Source organism: Choloepus didactylus, chromosome 18 (assembly GCF_015220235.1).
Source record: "Choloepus didactylus isolate mChoDid1 chromosome 18, mChoDid1.pri, whole genome shotgun sequence".
Classification (NCBI taxonomy): domain Eukaryota; kingdom Metazoa; phylum Chordata; class Mammalia; order Pilosa; family Megalonychidae; genus Choloepus; species Choloepus didactylus.
The window spans coordinates 62,079,073-62,095,948 of record NC_051324.1 but is presented as its reverse complement, the minus strand read 5'-3'; the positions used below and the strand labels follow the sequence as shown (position 1 = coordinate 62,095,948).

Genomic DNA, 16,876 nt, shown 5'->3' with positions numbered 1-16,876 from the left:
ATTAATAATATACAGTCATATAAGACCAATTTTTTTTTAAGAAATAAAACACATGCACATACACATATACACACAGGTGATATCTGGTGATGTTTCACTGAAGATGGATTTCACATTAAGAACACTGAAATTCCTACCTTCTAATATAGAGATAGCAGACAGACACATATTGATCAAAGCTTAATTCAAAACCAATGAATAGTGTTTCTATTATGAAATCAAACTCAGAAGCATAATGTAACAGAAATTTTGAAATTATAAGACAAAGTTTCTGCTCTCTCATGGATTATATTTTCCTTTCAGGATAACAATTCCACATGATACACTGTATTCTCATACAAGAATTCCACAAGTGCACAAAATAGTGAGATGATAAATGCTATAACTTTGGAGAAAAAAGAAAGCAGTGTGGGCTGAAAAGGTCATGTAACGTTTGATGGAAGAGCTGGAACTTGAGGTAAGACTTGTAAGATGGACGTGATTTGCCTAGACAAAATATAGCAAGACAGTCCAAATAATGAAAATTACAAAGAAGGGTCAATTCACAGGTTTTGATCTCTATAATTATTGTGCCTTTACACAATCCTTACGAAAAATAAGTCAGGGAGGTAGTTTTACCAACATTTTAAGATTAAAACAACAAAACAATAATGACTTTAAGGACACATATCATATCAGACTTCCTTTTCAATGAACTCAAGTGAATCACAAATTGTTATCACTTAGAGAATAAAATTCAGAAATAATAATGGACTAATTAGTTCTTAATGTAGTACCTAGTTAAAAGGGGATTAAGAATGTAATTATGAAAAGAAAATCAGGTTTCCAGATTGAAAAATTCAAATATTGCTTTTAGGGGAAAAAAAAAAATTTCTTAACTAGAATGACCAAGGTAATTAACATTTTTCCAGATGTTAAGAGGCAAGCAAATTAGATGAACAAGGAAATATTTAGTAGCCACTGTAATTACCAGGAGAATAGGCAGGGATATATTTTTTAAAAGAAGGCATACAAACCTTTTTTATAACTAAATAAAAGGCAGAATACTTAGAGTGAAATCTAAACTCCGTGTGAGGCCCTATTTATGGTCTTCCTTCTCCTCTTCCACCACTGGAACTCTCCTCTTCACGTGCTGGCTCAACCCGTCTTGACTGTCATTTTGATTCCCAAGACCCTCCCAGCTTGCTCTCCTCTCAGGATATTTGAACTTGCCGTTCCCTCAGCCTGGACTACTAATCCTCAAGAGAGCTCACCGCTGGCTCCTTCCTATTTTTCAGGACTCTCAGCACAAATGTCCCCTACTCAGGGGCCTCCCTGACCACTTATCAAATGCTGGCAATCCCCTCCCTTCTCTCCACCCTGCAAAGTCTGTGACATGCCCTCTTTCCTTCTTCATAAGTCATTCTTTGAAATGATTTCCTTTTCTGTTTATGGTCTGGATGCCCACTGAAACAGAAGCTCCATGAGACGGGAGCCTTGCCTGTCCTGCTCACTGCTCTCCCCGGGGTTGAAACAGTATCTGGCATAAAGTAGGTGCTCAAAACCTATTTGTCAAATAAATGAATAAATAAATCAAATTAGTGCTCAAGATCCACAATAAACACCTTCAATTAAGCATTCAGATTAACTGTTGGAGTAGACTTCACTGGAGGGTTACAATTCTGTTTCAGTACTTTATTTAAACAAATACTGTTTAAAATATTTCAAATATATTGGTAATAAATGTTTCTCAGAAATATTTTCATTTGCATGGTTTCTGTGATAGAAAGAAATTTTTAAATGATGAATTATACATGTATTAAAAAATTAAATGGCATCATCAAAATGAAAGACCAACCTGCTGTTCATATCTTTTTTTGACATCTTCCAGCTGCCATAGATACTCCTTTGATTGTTTCTCACGGAGAGACTTGGATCTACTTAGATCTGCTTCTACTTTTTCCATCTATAAAATTTAAAAAGTATTAAAATTTTTAAATAAAAAAATTGCATTCCACATTTTTGTAATTTGATCATTCATCAGAATGGCAGATTTTAGGCATCTCACTGATCATAATCGTGAATTTAAAGATGATAAAATAGTGCAAATTATCAATTTATTTTAAAATATTGTTAAAAATTTCAGGCAGGGGAATTAAAATTGATATACAACTGCCTAAATTCTCATTTTATAATTACAAGTGGCAGAAATACAATTTTGGGCATTTAAGTATTTATCCAACAAGATTTTATTAAGCCCTTGGAATTTACAAGACACTGTGCTGAATGCAAGAAAATATTTGTAAACCATAAATCCAATAAGGGACTTGTATCTAGAACATATAAAGAAATCTTACAATTCAATAATAAGTAGGCAATTAAACCCAATTTAAAGATAGGTAAAGGATCTGAACAGACATGTCCCCAAAGAATACATACAAAAGGCCAATAACCATGTGAAAAGATAACATCATTAGTCATTAAGAAAGTGCAATTCAGAACCAAAATATGATACCATTTCACACTCCCTAGAGTGGCTAGGATTAAGAACACAGGTCATAAGTGTTGGTGAAGATGTGGAGAAATCACAACCTGCATACAATGCTGATGGGAATGTAAAATAGGGTAGCCACTTGGGAAAACATCTTAGCAGTTCCTCGAAGGATTAAACATAGAGTTACCATGTGACCAAGTAATTCCAGTCCTAGGTAAGAAATGAAAATACATGTCCACACAAAAAACTTGTACAAGAAAGTTCATAGCAGCATTATTCCCAAGAAGAAACAACTCCAGTGTACATCCACTGATGAATGGATAAACAAAACACGGTATAGCCATACAACAGAATATTACCTGGCAATAGAAAGGAAAAAAGAACCTTGAAAACCTTATGCTAACTGAAAGAAACCAGTCACAAAAGGCCACATGTTACACGTTTCCATTATATAAAATGTTCAGAATAAGCAAATCTATAGAGACAGAAAGAAGATTAGCAGTTGCCTAGGGAGGGAGGCCTTCAGAGGAAATGAGGGTAGTAACTGCTAAAGGGTATGGGATTTCTTTGTGGAGTGATGAAATGTTCTAAAATTGATTGTGGTGATGGTTACACAACTCTGTAAATATACTAAAAACCATTGAATTGTATGCTTTAAATACATGCTTTACATTGTATGCTTTAAACGAATGTATGGTATATTATGTGGATTACAGGTCAATAAATACAGGCCTCGTGTGATCCAATCACTTTCCTAGCCCTTCACCACCACCACTCTAGCCCACCTGCTTGCTTGCTGGACCTAGAACATGCCAGAACTGCCTTACTCCACTCCACCCCTACTCCATCTCCTAGATATTCACGTGGCTTTCTCAAACTCTCAAGGTTTTGCTTAAATGTCACCTTTGTACTGACACCTCCCTGACAACTCTATTTTAAATTGCAGCCCAGCCCTCTTGTCCTACTAAACCCCTTCCCCTGATCTACTTCTCCCTGTTCCCAAAGCACCCATCACCTTCAGGTACACTGTATAATTTACTTAGTCATTAGGGATGTATTTAATGCCTGTGTTCCCGATGGAATGTAACCACATGTTCACGATGAATCCCAATCATTTAACACAGTGCCTGGCACTTAGTAGGGGCTCAATAAACACTAATCAAATGAAAAAATTAGAAGACACTGTGTACCCAACTGGGTCCTAGGCTTCAAATGAACAACTTTTAATATATAATAGTGCTATTTTCTTTAAAACCCATATAAAATAAAACAAATTAAATCTAACTTTTCCTATCATCTAGAAAATTCTATAGATGTTTTATTATCTCTCACTGGATGCTCTTTTACATATGACAGAAAACAATGTTCTTAGATACAATGTTGAAAAAGCTCTCCATATCAATAAAATGAAAATGGCACCTTTTATTCATTGTAGTACAGTATTTCATTTGTCTTTCTAACCCATAGATTGCACATTTTAGCATAATTTAAGTAAATATTTTTCTGATGCAACTGTCAGTTAATGTGAGAATCATTCTATCACTGCCTACTTTACATTACTTATTATTCTGCTTCACTGAAATATTGAGGTATTTCTTCCTTTCAACCTGTACACAACACCTTCGTTCAGGCTACCTTTCAGTAAGTGCTAAGATTAGTTAAAACATGAATATTGGGGGAAATGAACCATGAAAAATGCTTCCTTCACAGTTTTTCACATTAAACTGAAATACGAATATTCAAATGCATTTTTTCAAACATGATTAAACTTTAAGATTCTAGGAGTAAAGATAATCAGTGAAAAGCAGTCAGTCTCATTGGATAAGAACAACAAAATACACATTATCACCCACTACTACTGTCCAAGAATACATTCCAGTTACTGATTCTTACACTAAAGTTTGAAGTATTTCGATTATGGCATAATATCGAGCATCTGAATATTTCTTTGTAAATATCAAGGATCATGACTCTGAAAACAATAAGTTCTCAGCTTCCAAATTCAATGGTAAGAGTTCTAAGATTATTGATCCATTGATAATTGGTATCATGGTCAAGAACAAAATTTACTAATACAGTATTAAAGGAAGCAAACTAAAGCCCACTTTATTTTATTTCTAACTTATGACATAGGCTTCAAATGAAAGCAATTATTTTTATTTTTAAAAAATTAGTTGTGTTTGGGGAAAGAACACGAGATAGGGACTGTAGCATAGTAAACAAACGAGCAAAAATTAATAGAGAAATAACCTGAAACACACCTTACAGAGCCATTTAGTACCCCAAAACTATAATTAACAGAATAGGATGACTACATTAAAAAAAGTTCTGTCTTAAGGCATAATACTAAGACGGAAATTCTGCTGGTGACTCTCAACAGTTACAACCTCTGACTCAAGCTCCAGTCTTCAGTTTCCAAACACCTGGGGAGAACTCATGTCCTTACCTGCAGTGATGGCCTTCCTGTGCCCACCTTGGCCCACACCGCCACACTCCATCTTCTTTACCCCTCTACCCCACCTCCCTGTTTCTGTAGTGGCTCAACTATCATCCCAGCTACCTGGACTTGAAACTTTGACATTATCTTTCATTTTCCCTACAGTCAACAACGCAATTACTGTGTCACAACAGTTCCTTTGAAATGTCTCTCAATACCTGTCTTCATCTGTACTGCAGCACCAGAGGGAAAGTGTCACTGTAAAGGGTCTGCTGCATTCAAGAGGCTCAAGGCTCTCTCACCCTCGATGTGTTTCACATTAGACATGAGCAGGAGGCTTTTGCATCTGTCCTCGGCAATCTAACCACGTCTCCCTACACAACAATATGCCTGGCATTTCCCAAACAAGCCATGGCTATTCTTGACTCCATAGCTTTTGCTTCTCACATCATCTGGAAAGCCCTTTTCTCCTTTTCCCCTCATCCGAAAAGTCAATCTGTAAGGTTGAGTCAAGTCTCCCCTCCTCTCTGAAGTGTTCTCTAATCCCACCAAATGACGCACGTTTTCCTTTTCTCCATGTCTAGGAGCTAATGCCATTATTTTCCTAGCACATAGTGTTTTTCTCAATGATATGGAAGTGTTTCAAAGGTACAAGCTTTGTTCTTTCATCTAGATCATAAGCTCCTAAATAAAGGGAAGCAGGACATAATTTTTTATTTTGTATTTTAATTAATTGTCATGGAACACAGAATAAAATTCATTAAATTCTTACAGGATGCACAGAAGGGTAGGAGAAAGAGAAAGGGAAAGGAAAAAGAAAAGATAAATCAAGGAGGGAGGATGTGGTTCCATTAATACTTTTAAGGCAGAACTTCATATGAAATCGATTTGAGTTCTAATTTAAATCAGCACAGGATGAAATATTAAAATACTAAATATTAAAAATAAAAATTAAGAGCTCTATATATTCAAATTTGGTTTTTAAGTAGGAATAGCTTCTATAAAAAATGGAAAACCGTCAACAATTTAAAGTACAGGAAAAGACTTTTTATACGTACACATTAAGAAAAACTCAAGGTAATTAATAATTGATACTATAAGAAAATGAAATACATGTTACTTTAGATTATACTGACCGAAAATGCCAGACCCCACTCCATTCTCCTTCCACAATTTAATAAAAAATTTAAAATAGTTCATTTGTAGAAAAACACAAGGTTCTCTGGTTACCACAGAAACAAAAGATTCTGCTTCGTCACAGATCATTCCATATTCTATTCAACTTAATTAAAAAAAAAAAAATCTCTTATATTGTGTAACTGGCTTCAAAGGAACCTAAGAGTAAACCTTGTGGCAAAACCAGGAGCAGAAAGGGGCTTGGTTATATTTCTGTGACTGCGTTTAAAGAAGCAAGAAATAGGCAAAGAAGGGTGTTGGATTTTCCTTATATGCTGCCTAAGACATTACTTTAAGCTACCTGTAAGAGAAAACTCAAGTATCCATAGCTTAAACAACATAGGCCCTTATTTTCCTATCATATAAGTTAAGAAGTAGGCTGCCACCTAGCAGCTCAAAGATGTCAGGGTTAGGATCTTCTCCTAATGGTTGCAAAATGACTTCTGTAGCTCTGAACATCTGGCAGAGGGAAATAGAAGGGCAAAGGGTAAAGGATAAAGGGACAAGGGCAAAGGATAATGTGTTAGCTGAGTTGAATTCTCTTTTAAGGGACTTTCCTGCAAGTTCCAGTCAATAGCAAATCAATTATGCTATTTGCATTTCATTCTCTAGAATTATGTTAAATGGCCAGTTCCATCTGTAAGGTAAGAGACTGTAGTTTTAAAATTGGGTCTAATGTTGCCCTAAATAAAATCAGGGTTCTATTAGTAAGGAAGTAAAGTAGGAATGTAAATTGGGTGAACATCTGGCCTTCTCTGTCAAATAAGGTAATAATAGGTCATTACTCTTCCTCTAATAGAGTACCATTGTTTTGTTATATTTTGTGTAACAACATATATAATTCAAAACATATTTTATTGCATTAAATACATGTTTTGATAAACTATAAGAAATTACCTGTCAAATATTTTCAGATGTATGTAAAATAAGAAATACATATAGATTGATAGGTGATAGATGGATGAGGGATGGATGGATGGATGAATGGCTGGACGATGGATTGATGCATAGACGATAGACAGACAGTCAGTCAGGTAAATAGATATAAATGGCAGAGAGAGAGAGAAATAAATATTTCTGTGGCTGGCTAAGGACCCAATAGGAACTTATGGCCTCATCAGGAAACTCAATTAACATACTAATTGATTTTACCCATAGTTTTTTTGTGAGAGATAAATATTAATTGATTTAAGACACTATGTCCTGTACATGTTAGTATGGGAAATGATTGCTATGAAATGGAAGAGATTTGAAATTTGTGGGGTTTTTTAACATATTTCTAAAAATGTAAATACATTATTTTTACTAGCACAATAAGAGAGCTTACCTAAAATAAACACAAGAGACTTAACAAATCCAGTAATGAATTAAGAATTCTTCCCTATTGAGAACACAGCCCCTTATTTCCTTATTCCATTTGCCAACTTTTAGTTCATTCAGTTTTCATATTTCTTTAGGAGACTATTTCTTTATTAATATAAGACAAGAAATGATATCAAATCAATGATTATTAATGTTTTTTGATTATCATCCTTATTGCAACATCACCAATGTTTTGGAATCACACAAATAAATTTAAATATTTTAATATTTATTCAAATGGTAAAATCCTCTGGGGCAAGTATTACTAATTACATTTTTAAACTTTGCATTGAAATATAACATGCTATCAGAAAAATGAACATAGATGAATTTTCTCAAACCGAACACCTCCCTGTAACTAGCACCCAGATCAATCAACAGTACCTCAGAAGTCATTACCTCGCCACTCGAGGGCAACTTGCACAAACCAACTTTGTGTGTTGTTGTTTATATAAACAGAATCTTATAGTAAGAACTCCTTGTGCTCTTTGTGGCTGGCTTCTTTCACTCAACATTACATCTGTAAGATTCATCCAAGTTCTCAGGTGTACTTGTTGACTGTTCATTCTGGTCGTTATGCAGCATTCCACGTATGAATATACAACAATTTATCTATTTTACTATGATGGTTCTGGATAGTCTCCAGTTTCTGTTGTTCATTTTTTTTGGCTATTATGAATAATGCTGCTATGAATATTTTAGTATATATCTTTTGTGAACTATATATGCATCTATGAAGGGCATATACTTAGCTGGACATAAGGTATGCACATATTCAATTTTAGTGGATGTTATCAAATAGCTTTCCAAAGTTTGGTAATACCAATTTACACCCTCACCAGTAGTATACATAAGTCCCATTGTTCCACATACTTGCCAACACCTGGTATCCTGTCTTTCTCATTTAAGCCATTCTGGTGGATGTATAGTAGTGTTGCACTGTGGTTTTAATTTTGCATTTCCCTAATGACCAAAAGAGTTGAGCACATTTTTGTATGTTAATCAGTCATTCTGAGATCAATTTTTATGAAATATTTTTTCAAATATTTTGCCCATATTTCTATTTGGTGTGTATCCTATTCTTATCGATTTGTAGCTCTTTACCTAATGTGGATATGAGTCTTTTGTTTGATATCTAAATTGCAATTATCTTCTCCCACTCTAGGGTTGCCTTTTCACTTTCTTACTAGTCTGTTTTGATGAGGAGTTTTTAATTTTAATGAACTTCTATTTAACAATGTTTTGATTTTTATGTATAGCATTTTTTGTGTCCTATTTAGAAAATCTTTGCTTATTCCCAACTATCAAAAACACGTCTACATTTTTTTCTAAAAGTCTTATTGTTTTACCTTTCTCTTGTAGATCTACAATCCTTCTGAAATTATTTTTGTGAATAGGGTAAAGTAAGGGGTACGATTTTTATTGTTCCACATGGTTTTCACTTGACCCAGTACCATTTATTGAAATGATCATTCTTTCCCAACTGCACTGCACTACCTCTTTTGACACCAAACAAACTGGTCATATGTGTAAGATTCTGTTTTTGGTCTCTTTCTTCTGTCCCGCTTACCAATACCACACTGTATTAATTACTATAGCTTAATACTTGTCTTGCTATCTGGTAGTGATCTCTAGTTGTGCTCTTCTTCAAAAGCCTTAGGTATTCTTAGCCCTTTGCATTTCCATATACACTTTAGAATCAGGTTGTCAGTTCCCAAACATACCTCCCCCACCCCATAACACCTCTACGATTTTGATTTTTAGAATTGAGAACTGACTTTTCATAATATTGAGTCCATACATAAAGACATCCCTCTACTTATGTAGATATACTTTAGTTTTTCTAATGTTACCCAGTTTTCAGAATAGAAGCCTTGCACATGTTTTAATATTTATTCTTAAGATATGTGATTTTTTGGTGCTTTTATAAATGACAGCTTTTTAAATTTTTATTTTCTATTTGTTCCTGGCATATAGAAATAAAATTAATTTATGTATCATAAGTATATATTTAGTTAGAATTTGCCTTGGGAAATTAATTACCAATAACATTTTAACAAGTAAACACTTGAGAAACCCATGGTTACACAAAAATGCCCTAATTGTAGATAAATGCATAAATCATTAGGTTATCTTAGATGTCCCTCCTATGGGTCTTCCCAAAAACCTATTTATTCACTCATTGTACTGCTTATTATAATAATAACTTTATGACACAAGTCTATTACAAGGTCTATCACACAAGCCACAAACATGTCTTAATAATCTCTGTATTCCCAGGATTCAGAACAGTGGCTGGTATAGGGTAGGCATTCATTAATTTTTATAAATGAATGAAAGACAACATCAAGGCTGTTTAATTCCTTCTACTCGCCATTAAGTCAATAAAACACAGTATTTTTAAAACAAGAATAATTTTACTATTTTCACAATTATTAGCCCTTCAAGTCAGCCAAATGCAAAACGTCATGTTTTTTAGTCCAGTGTTCTCAGTAGATATCTTTTTGTTTATTTTGCTTTTGCAAAAGAGATTAATCATTGATGATTATTATAGGAGAAAGTTTCACTTACTACATTATGAAGCATTTTAAGGATACAAATTGAGATTTCTTATAATTATGTGTTTTTTGTTGTGTTCTTATGTTTTTTTCTTAATCATATTTTTTATTGTAGAATATAACATATTTATATAGAAGTGATAACTTTCCAATTGCAATTTAACAAGTAGTTAGAGAGCAAATTGCAAAGAATATTATGGGTTACAGTTCCAGAGTTTCAGTTATTTCCTTATTGTGAAACATAACATATATGCAAAAAGGTAATAACTTTCAAAGTACAATTTAACAAGTAGTTATATAGGAAATTTCCAAAAATGTTGTGAGTCACAGTACCATAGTTTCAGTTACTTCCTTATTGTAAAATAGAACTGCTCCGGTTTTCTAATGCTGCTATTATGCAAAATACCAGAAATGGATTGGCTTTTTAAAGTGGGTTTATTTTGTTACAAATTTACAGTCTGAAGGCCATAAAAGTGTCCAAACTAAGGCAACAACAAGAGGATACCTTCACTGAAGAATGGCTGATGGTGTCCGGAACAACTCTGGGCCAACTCTGGCCTAGTATCTTCTAGCTTAGCATCTCCAAACATCCTTCTGTCCACATCTCCAAGCATCTCTAAGCATTAGCAAGCATCTGGGTCTGTGTTGGCTCTTAGCTTCTCTTTTAAATACTTCAGTGAACTAATCAATGGGCGGGACTACACCTCCATGGAAATAATCCAATCAAAATTATCAACCATAGTTGAGGGAGTCACATCTACGTGGAAACACTCAATCAAAAGTTTCCACCCTAATCGAAACACTAGTAAGTCTGCCCCCAAAAGACTGCATTAAAGAACATGGCTTTTTGGGGGACATAATATATCCAGACCAGCACATTTCACCCCCTGGGCCCCAAAAAGACATGTGCTTTCCCAAATGCAAAAATACATTCATTCCATCACAATATAGATAAGTATAAAGTCCTAACATTCTCCTGTTTTTAAATTTATTCAGACTTGTACTTTGGGATGTAATGATTTATAAATGTCTGTTAAGTCTAATTCATTTATCATATTGTTTAGGTTCTCAATTTACTTATTGGTCCTCTGTCTTAGTTGTTCTATCCGTAGAAGAGAATGCTGTATTGAATTCTCCCACTATTATTGTAGATGTGTCTATTGCTCTCTTCAGTTTAGTCAATGTTTGTCTCAAGTATTCTGGAGCTCCTTGATTGGGTGCATAAACATTTATGATCATCATTTCTTCTTGGTGAATTTCTTCTTTGTCTTTTATGATATCCTTGGATTTAAAGTCAATAGTATCTGAAACAAGTATAGCTATCCCTGCTTTCTTTTGGTTGCAGCTTGTGTAGAATATTTTTTTCCATCCTTTCACTTTCAGTCTCTTTGTATCGCAAGATCTAAGATGAGTCTCTTATAAACAGCATATCAATGGGTCATATTTTTTAATCCATTCTACCAATCTGTGTATTTTGGAGAGTTTAATCCATTCACATTCAAATTTATTACTGTGAAGGGAGTCCTTGAACCATCCATCTTATATTTTGGTTTTTAATTGTCAGATCTATTCTTCCCCTCTCTCTCTTTTTTTCCTTTAATTTACCCCTACTAATACTTGTCAGTTCTGTGCCCTTCTCCAGACCTCTCTCTCTCTTTTTTTCTCAGCTGGTAGAGCTCCCTTTAGTATTTCTTGCAGGGCAGGTCTTTGTTAACAAATTCTCTCAGCATTTGTTTGTCTGTGAAAATTTCAAACTTTCCCTCAATTTTGAAGGAGAGCTTTGCTGGATAAAGAATTCTGGCTGGCAAGTTTTCTCTTTCAGAATCTTAAATATGTCATACCACTGCTTTATTGTCTCCATGGTGCCTGATGAGTAGTCAGTACCTAGTCTTACATTGTTTCCCTTGTATGTGGTAAATCGCTTCTCTCTTTCAACTTTCAGAACTTTCTCCTTCTCTTCAGCATTTGACAATCTGATCAGTATATGTCTCAGGTTGTGTTTATTTAGATTTATTCTATTTGGAGTTTGTTGGGCATCTTTAATTTGCATATTTATGTTGTTTAGAAGGGTTGGGAAGTTTTCCCCAATTATATCTTGAAACACTCTTCCTAGATCTTTACTCTTCTCTTCTCCTTCTGGGACACCAATGATTTTTATATTTGTTTGCTTCATGTTATCCATCCGTCTGCGTCAGCTTCCAACATCCATCTTCAAAATGCCTGTTTCAGCTGCAGCTCCTCTACAAAATGTCACTCTCAGTTCCTCTGAGTTCCTTCTGTCTGTGAACTCCTTTACATCACTCCAGTGATCCAATTAACACCCACCCTGCATGGGCAGGGTAACATCGCCATGGAAATTATCCAATCAAATGTTTCACTCACAGTTGACTGAGTCACATCTTCATGGAAACACTCAAAGAATTCCAATCTAATCAACAGTAATACATTTGCCCCCACAAGACTGCATCAAAGAATATGGTGTTTGGGGGTCATAATGCATCCAAACTAGCGCACCATCATTTCCGTGAGATTCATTTCACATTTTTTTATTTTTTTTTCACCATTTGTTCTTTTGTGTGTTCACATTCCATTGTGTGTCCTCCAGTTCACTTATCCTTTCTTCTGCCCCTTAAAAATATGCTCTTGTGTGTCTCAAGTACATTTTTAATTTGATCCACACTGTCTTTTATTTCCATAAGAATCTGCTATCTTTTTAATTTACTCTTTCAAATTCCTCTTTATGCTCTTCTAGAGTCTTCTTGATGTTCTCTATGTCTTTAACCATCTCGTTGAAATTGTTTTGGAGATTTGTGTGTACTTCTTTAACTCATTGCTCCAAATTTTGTGTCTCTTCCAGCTTTTTAATTTGTTCGCTTGGCTTGTCCATATCTTCTAGATTCTTCAAATGCTTTATGATTTTCTGTTGGCTTCAAGGCATTTTCTTGCCTTGAGAAGGTTATTTTGGGAAATAAAGGATTATTTGAGCATTTACATATAATTTGGCAGAATTACAGCTTGCTGGACAGCAGTTTCCCTATCCTACCAGCAGATGGTACTCTTGAGCTGCCTTTTACTCTCAAGCCGATCTTCCCTGAAATTCTCCTATGTGCTGGGTGGAGTCTAAACCAGGTAGGCATCCAATCAGTGCACCAGTTCTCCATGTGCACTGGGGACTGCCTGCCCTGGGGGTGCAATGCAAGCCCTGGACAGTTCGGCAATGAGTCCATTCAAGGGCACCCTCCAGCTCAAATGTGCCCCACTCCCAGCTTGCCATGTGCCCTTGAGCCTCTGCGGTGTGGGAGGGGTACAGATGCTTCTGTATGGTGCCCTCTCCTGTCCCCGCTTCTTTCCAGTGCACACTCCAGACTTCCATGGGGGGAGAGTAAATGCTGCCTCTTAGGTTCCCTCACAGGCACTCCTGGCCATATGGCTATGGAGGATCACCTCCCTAGTTAACTGTTAGGGTGGGTGCATGCTGCTCACTTCCTTGCCCGGTGGCTGTCTGGCTGCCACCAGCCCCAGGAGGCAGTTCCAGCTGAACAAAACTCACCCTGTTGTTTGAGGCACCGTCTCTCTGCATTTTTTTCCACATCCCCATCATGTATTTTAAGGGTCCCTCTATGGCTAGTCACACCCCAAAACCAGGGTCCAGGGCATCCTCCAGCCCCTCTCTAGTTTCTTCCACAGAAGAGAAGCCTGCTCCATCTCACCCACTCCGCCATCTTTCTAGAAGTTTGTTGTTGTGTTTTGTATTTCCATGCCAAATATTTAAATATATTCTTTGGACTCTGTCATTTTGAAATGATTAATCATCGATAGTATCCATTAAACCACTTAAATATACTTGTACAATTTTACCTCTACTACTTCATCTCACTTAAAGACTAAAATGCTAAATGTTAAAAGGGTAAGGAGAGATCTCCAGTATCACCAAAAGACAATGAAGGAAAAAAGCTTCTACCTATACTGGCCTTTTTATTATCTTACAATGGTTTAAAAATATTATTCAACATTACATGAGCCAGCACACACCTTGAAAAACAAGAGGACAAAGGTATAAGTCACAATGAATGTATTGCATGATGATTTTATTCTTCACGTCTATTTGTTATCCATCCAGATATAATGACACAAATATATCCAGATTGCATTCTTCCTTGCTTGTAACTTGACATTTTTGTTCATTAATTCAACAGCAAAAATAGGATGATGGACTAAATTTATAATCACTTGAAATGCAAAAAACTGTCTAAGCATCTCCAGTTGTGGTAAGAGCCATAACCAACCCCACTAGTCAATGGCAGGGATTTTCAGAATTTTTTTTTCATGGCAAACCAGTGAGGTTTCCAGACATAAAATTAATACCAGGCAACTGCTGTTTGTAAAGGAAAAAGAACAGAATTTAAAGCCAGAGGATACTATTTAGCAGCAAATTTCATTTAATGAGGATGTATTTTCAAGAGGAGAAAAATAAATTAGAAAAGTCAAGTGGCTAGAAGAAGCTCCAGGAGAAACTAGTTAGCTGGCATTCATACAGTCAGCTTACAAGATTAAAAACCTTCACTTTAAAAGGAATTGCTGCCAATACTTCAAAACGTATAGCTGTCTTTTCCAGTTATTCATTTGTTTCACAGAGAATGGGTAAATATAGGACTATTCCTTTTAAAAATATGACTATAGAGAGAGGAAGAAAGAATTCTAACAGAGTAATGAATTTTCACAATTAAGATATGCACATTTTACAAATCTAATTGCTGACAGCTAACACTTATAATGGATTTCACAACTGGAGTAAAAATTGGATTAATAAGTTTTTAATAAGTGATCTTTAAAAAGGTAAAGTGCTTTTACGTGAAAGAAATAGTGTGAAGCAATTAGTTAAAAAACTATGAGTCTGTGCCATTTCTGTCATGGGCCGCATTTATGAAACTGTAATTCTCTTTCAAAACAAACCCAAAGCTTTTTTTTTTTTAATTCAAAATCCCACTGTCTGTTATCTGCAGCAGTTTCCAAACAAAAAAAGATGTCCTAAAGCTCTGCTGCTTTTACACAAAAAATTCTGAAAGGGGAGACAGGATTGTGGGCAGGTGGAAGAGTAGGAAGCTCATAGAAATCCCTCTATCAGAACAGTCCTTCTATCAGAGCAACTATCAAACACGCAGGAAGTGTCTGAATCAACTATTTCAAAATATTTCAAAACTCGAGTCCAGGAGAACACTGTACAGCATCCAGGGAAGAGTGGAAGAAAGAGCCTGGTAAATTACAGTAAATACCAGTAAACTGCTCTCTCCATACTGTGGTTACTGTTACCTAGTCCCTACTCTCACAGCAGGCAGCAGTGGGGCTTGGCCGCAGGCAGAGCTTGCTACTGCTGGGGAGAGACATAAAAATCCAATTCCCCAAGATCTGGGGCAGTGCAGGCTGATTGCCGATCACTGCTTTTGATTAGCTTCTTTGGAGGGAAGGGGACCAGCTCTGAAGGCAGACATTGTTCCCACCCACCCTAAAGACAGGCTGCTTCCTCAGAGCAGCAGGGCTGCATTTGCTGGGCAGGAGCTGAGTCAAGAAAGTGCAGCTTTGGAGAGCCTGGAAGAAGCTACTGGCACCCTTCCTGGCCTCTCTCTTATCCTCTCCCCAGGGCAGTTTGGAGCCAATGAGTGCTCCATTTGTGGATCCCTGGCCTTGGGACTGGGAAAAACTGACTTGGGAAATTCCTCTTCAGCATACTACCCTCCCAGAATTTGCCCTCCAAACAAAAGCAGATTGAGACAATGAAAGCAGAGTAAGGAACAACTGAAGCAGATAGCATGAGCAAAGGCTTACCTGCTTTAAGTCTGACAGTGGGACACCCAGGAGAAGGAAGTAGAGGGGGCATTCAAATTCCTGCAAACAGGGAAACAACTAAAGCCACTAGCAAGCACAAGCTCAGGATAAGACACAGACCCAGAAAAGACAGGGAGGACTCTGCACTTTGCATTGGCCTTGGGATGACCTCCCTGATGGATAGCTGAACTCTAATATACAGCATTGGCCAAGGTAAAACCACTTTGCAAAGATGGTGAAAGGTGTGTTTTGCTTAGATGCACTTGGTTTTGCTAGCTACTGACACTCAAGGAAATCTGCCACATCACCAGCTGGTTACAAACTCAAGAAACAGACATCTCAGTGAATAAATCCCAGAGTTAACATTATAAAATACTAAAATGTATAGTATGCAACAAAAGATTACTAGACAAACAAAAAACTGAAAATGATGGAGAATCTAAAAGAACATGATAAAATTCCAGAAAACATCAACAAAGAACACCAACCTGTAGACATAACGGGCAAAGGTTTTAAAGAAATGAGCAAGGAGATGAAGGAAAATACAGAGAAAAAACTAAAGAATATTAGGAAAACAATGAATAAACAAAATGAGAATCTCAGCAAAGAAATACAAATTTTCAAAAGGAACCCAAGAAAACTACTGTCGTTGAAAAGGAGACCCCCAGGACACCATCAAGTAAACCAAAATATGCATAACAGGAGTCCCAGAAGGAGAAGAAAGGGAGAAAGGGGAAGAAGGACTATGCAAAGACATAATGACAGACAACTTCCCAAACTTAGCAAAAGACGTGAAAAAAATCATGCTTTTGGTTGTCCGTCACAATTAAGACCTTTTTTCCCAGCCCAAGGCCACAAAGATTTTCTCCTTTGTTTTCTTCTAGAAATATTATAATTATAATTCACATTTAGGTCTATGATATATTTTGAGTTAATTTTTGTTTAGGATGTGAGGCTAGGGTCTAAGTTCATTTATTTTCTTGTGGATACCCAATTGTTCCAGCACCATTTGCTGAAAAGAATACCCTTTCTCCATTGAATTACCTT

At 36.0% G+C, this 16,876-nt stretch overlaps 1 protein-coding gene across 2 annotated transcripts in view; it reads right to left on the bottom strand.

Moving 5' to 3' along the window:
- The window catches only part of CEP112 (centrosomal protein 112), a 560,812-nt gene that overhangs the window by 311,101 nt on the left and 232,835 nt on the right, over positions 1–16,876 (bottom strand). For both annotated transcript variants that reach the window (XM_037809125.1, XM_037809126.1), the window contains one exon: positions 1,838–1,945. In XM_037809125.1, coding sequence (XP_037665053.1) covers positions 1,838–1,945 — 108 coding nt within the window. The remainder of the gene's footprint in view (positions 1–1,837; positions 1,946–16,876) is intronic.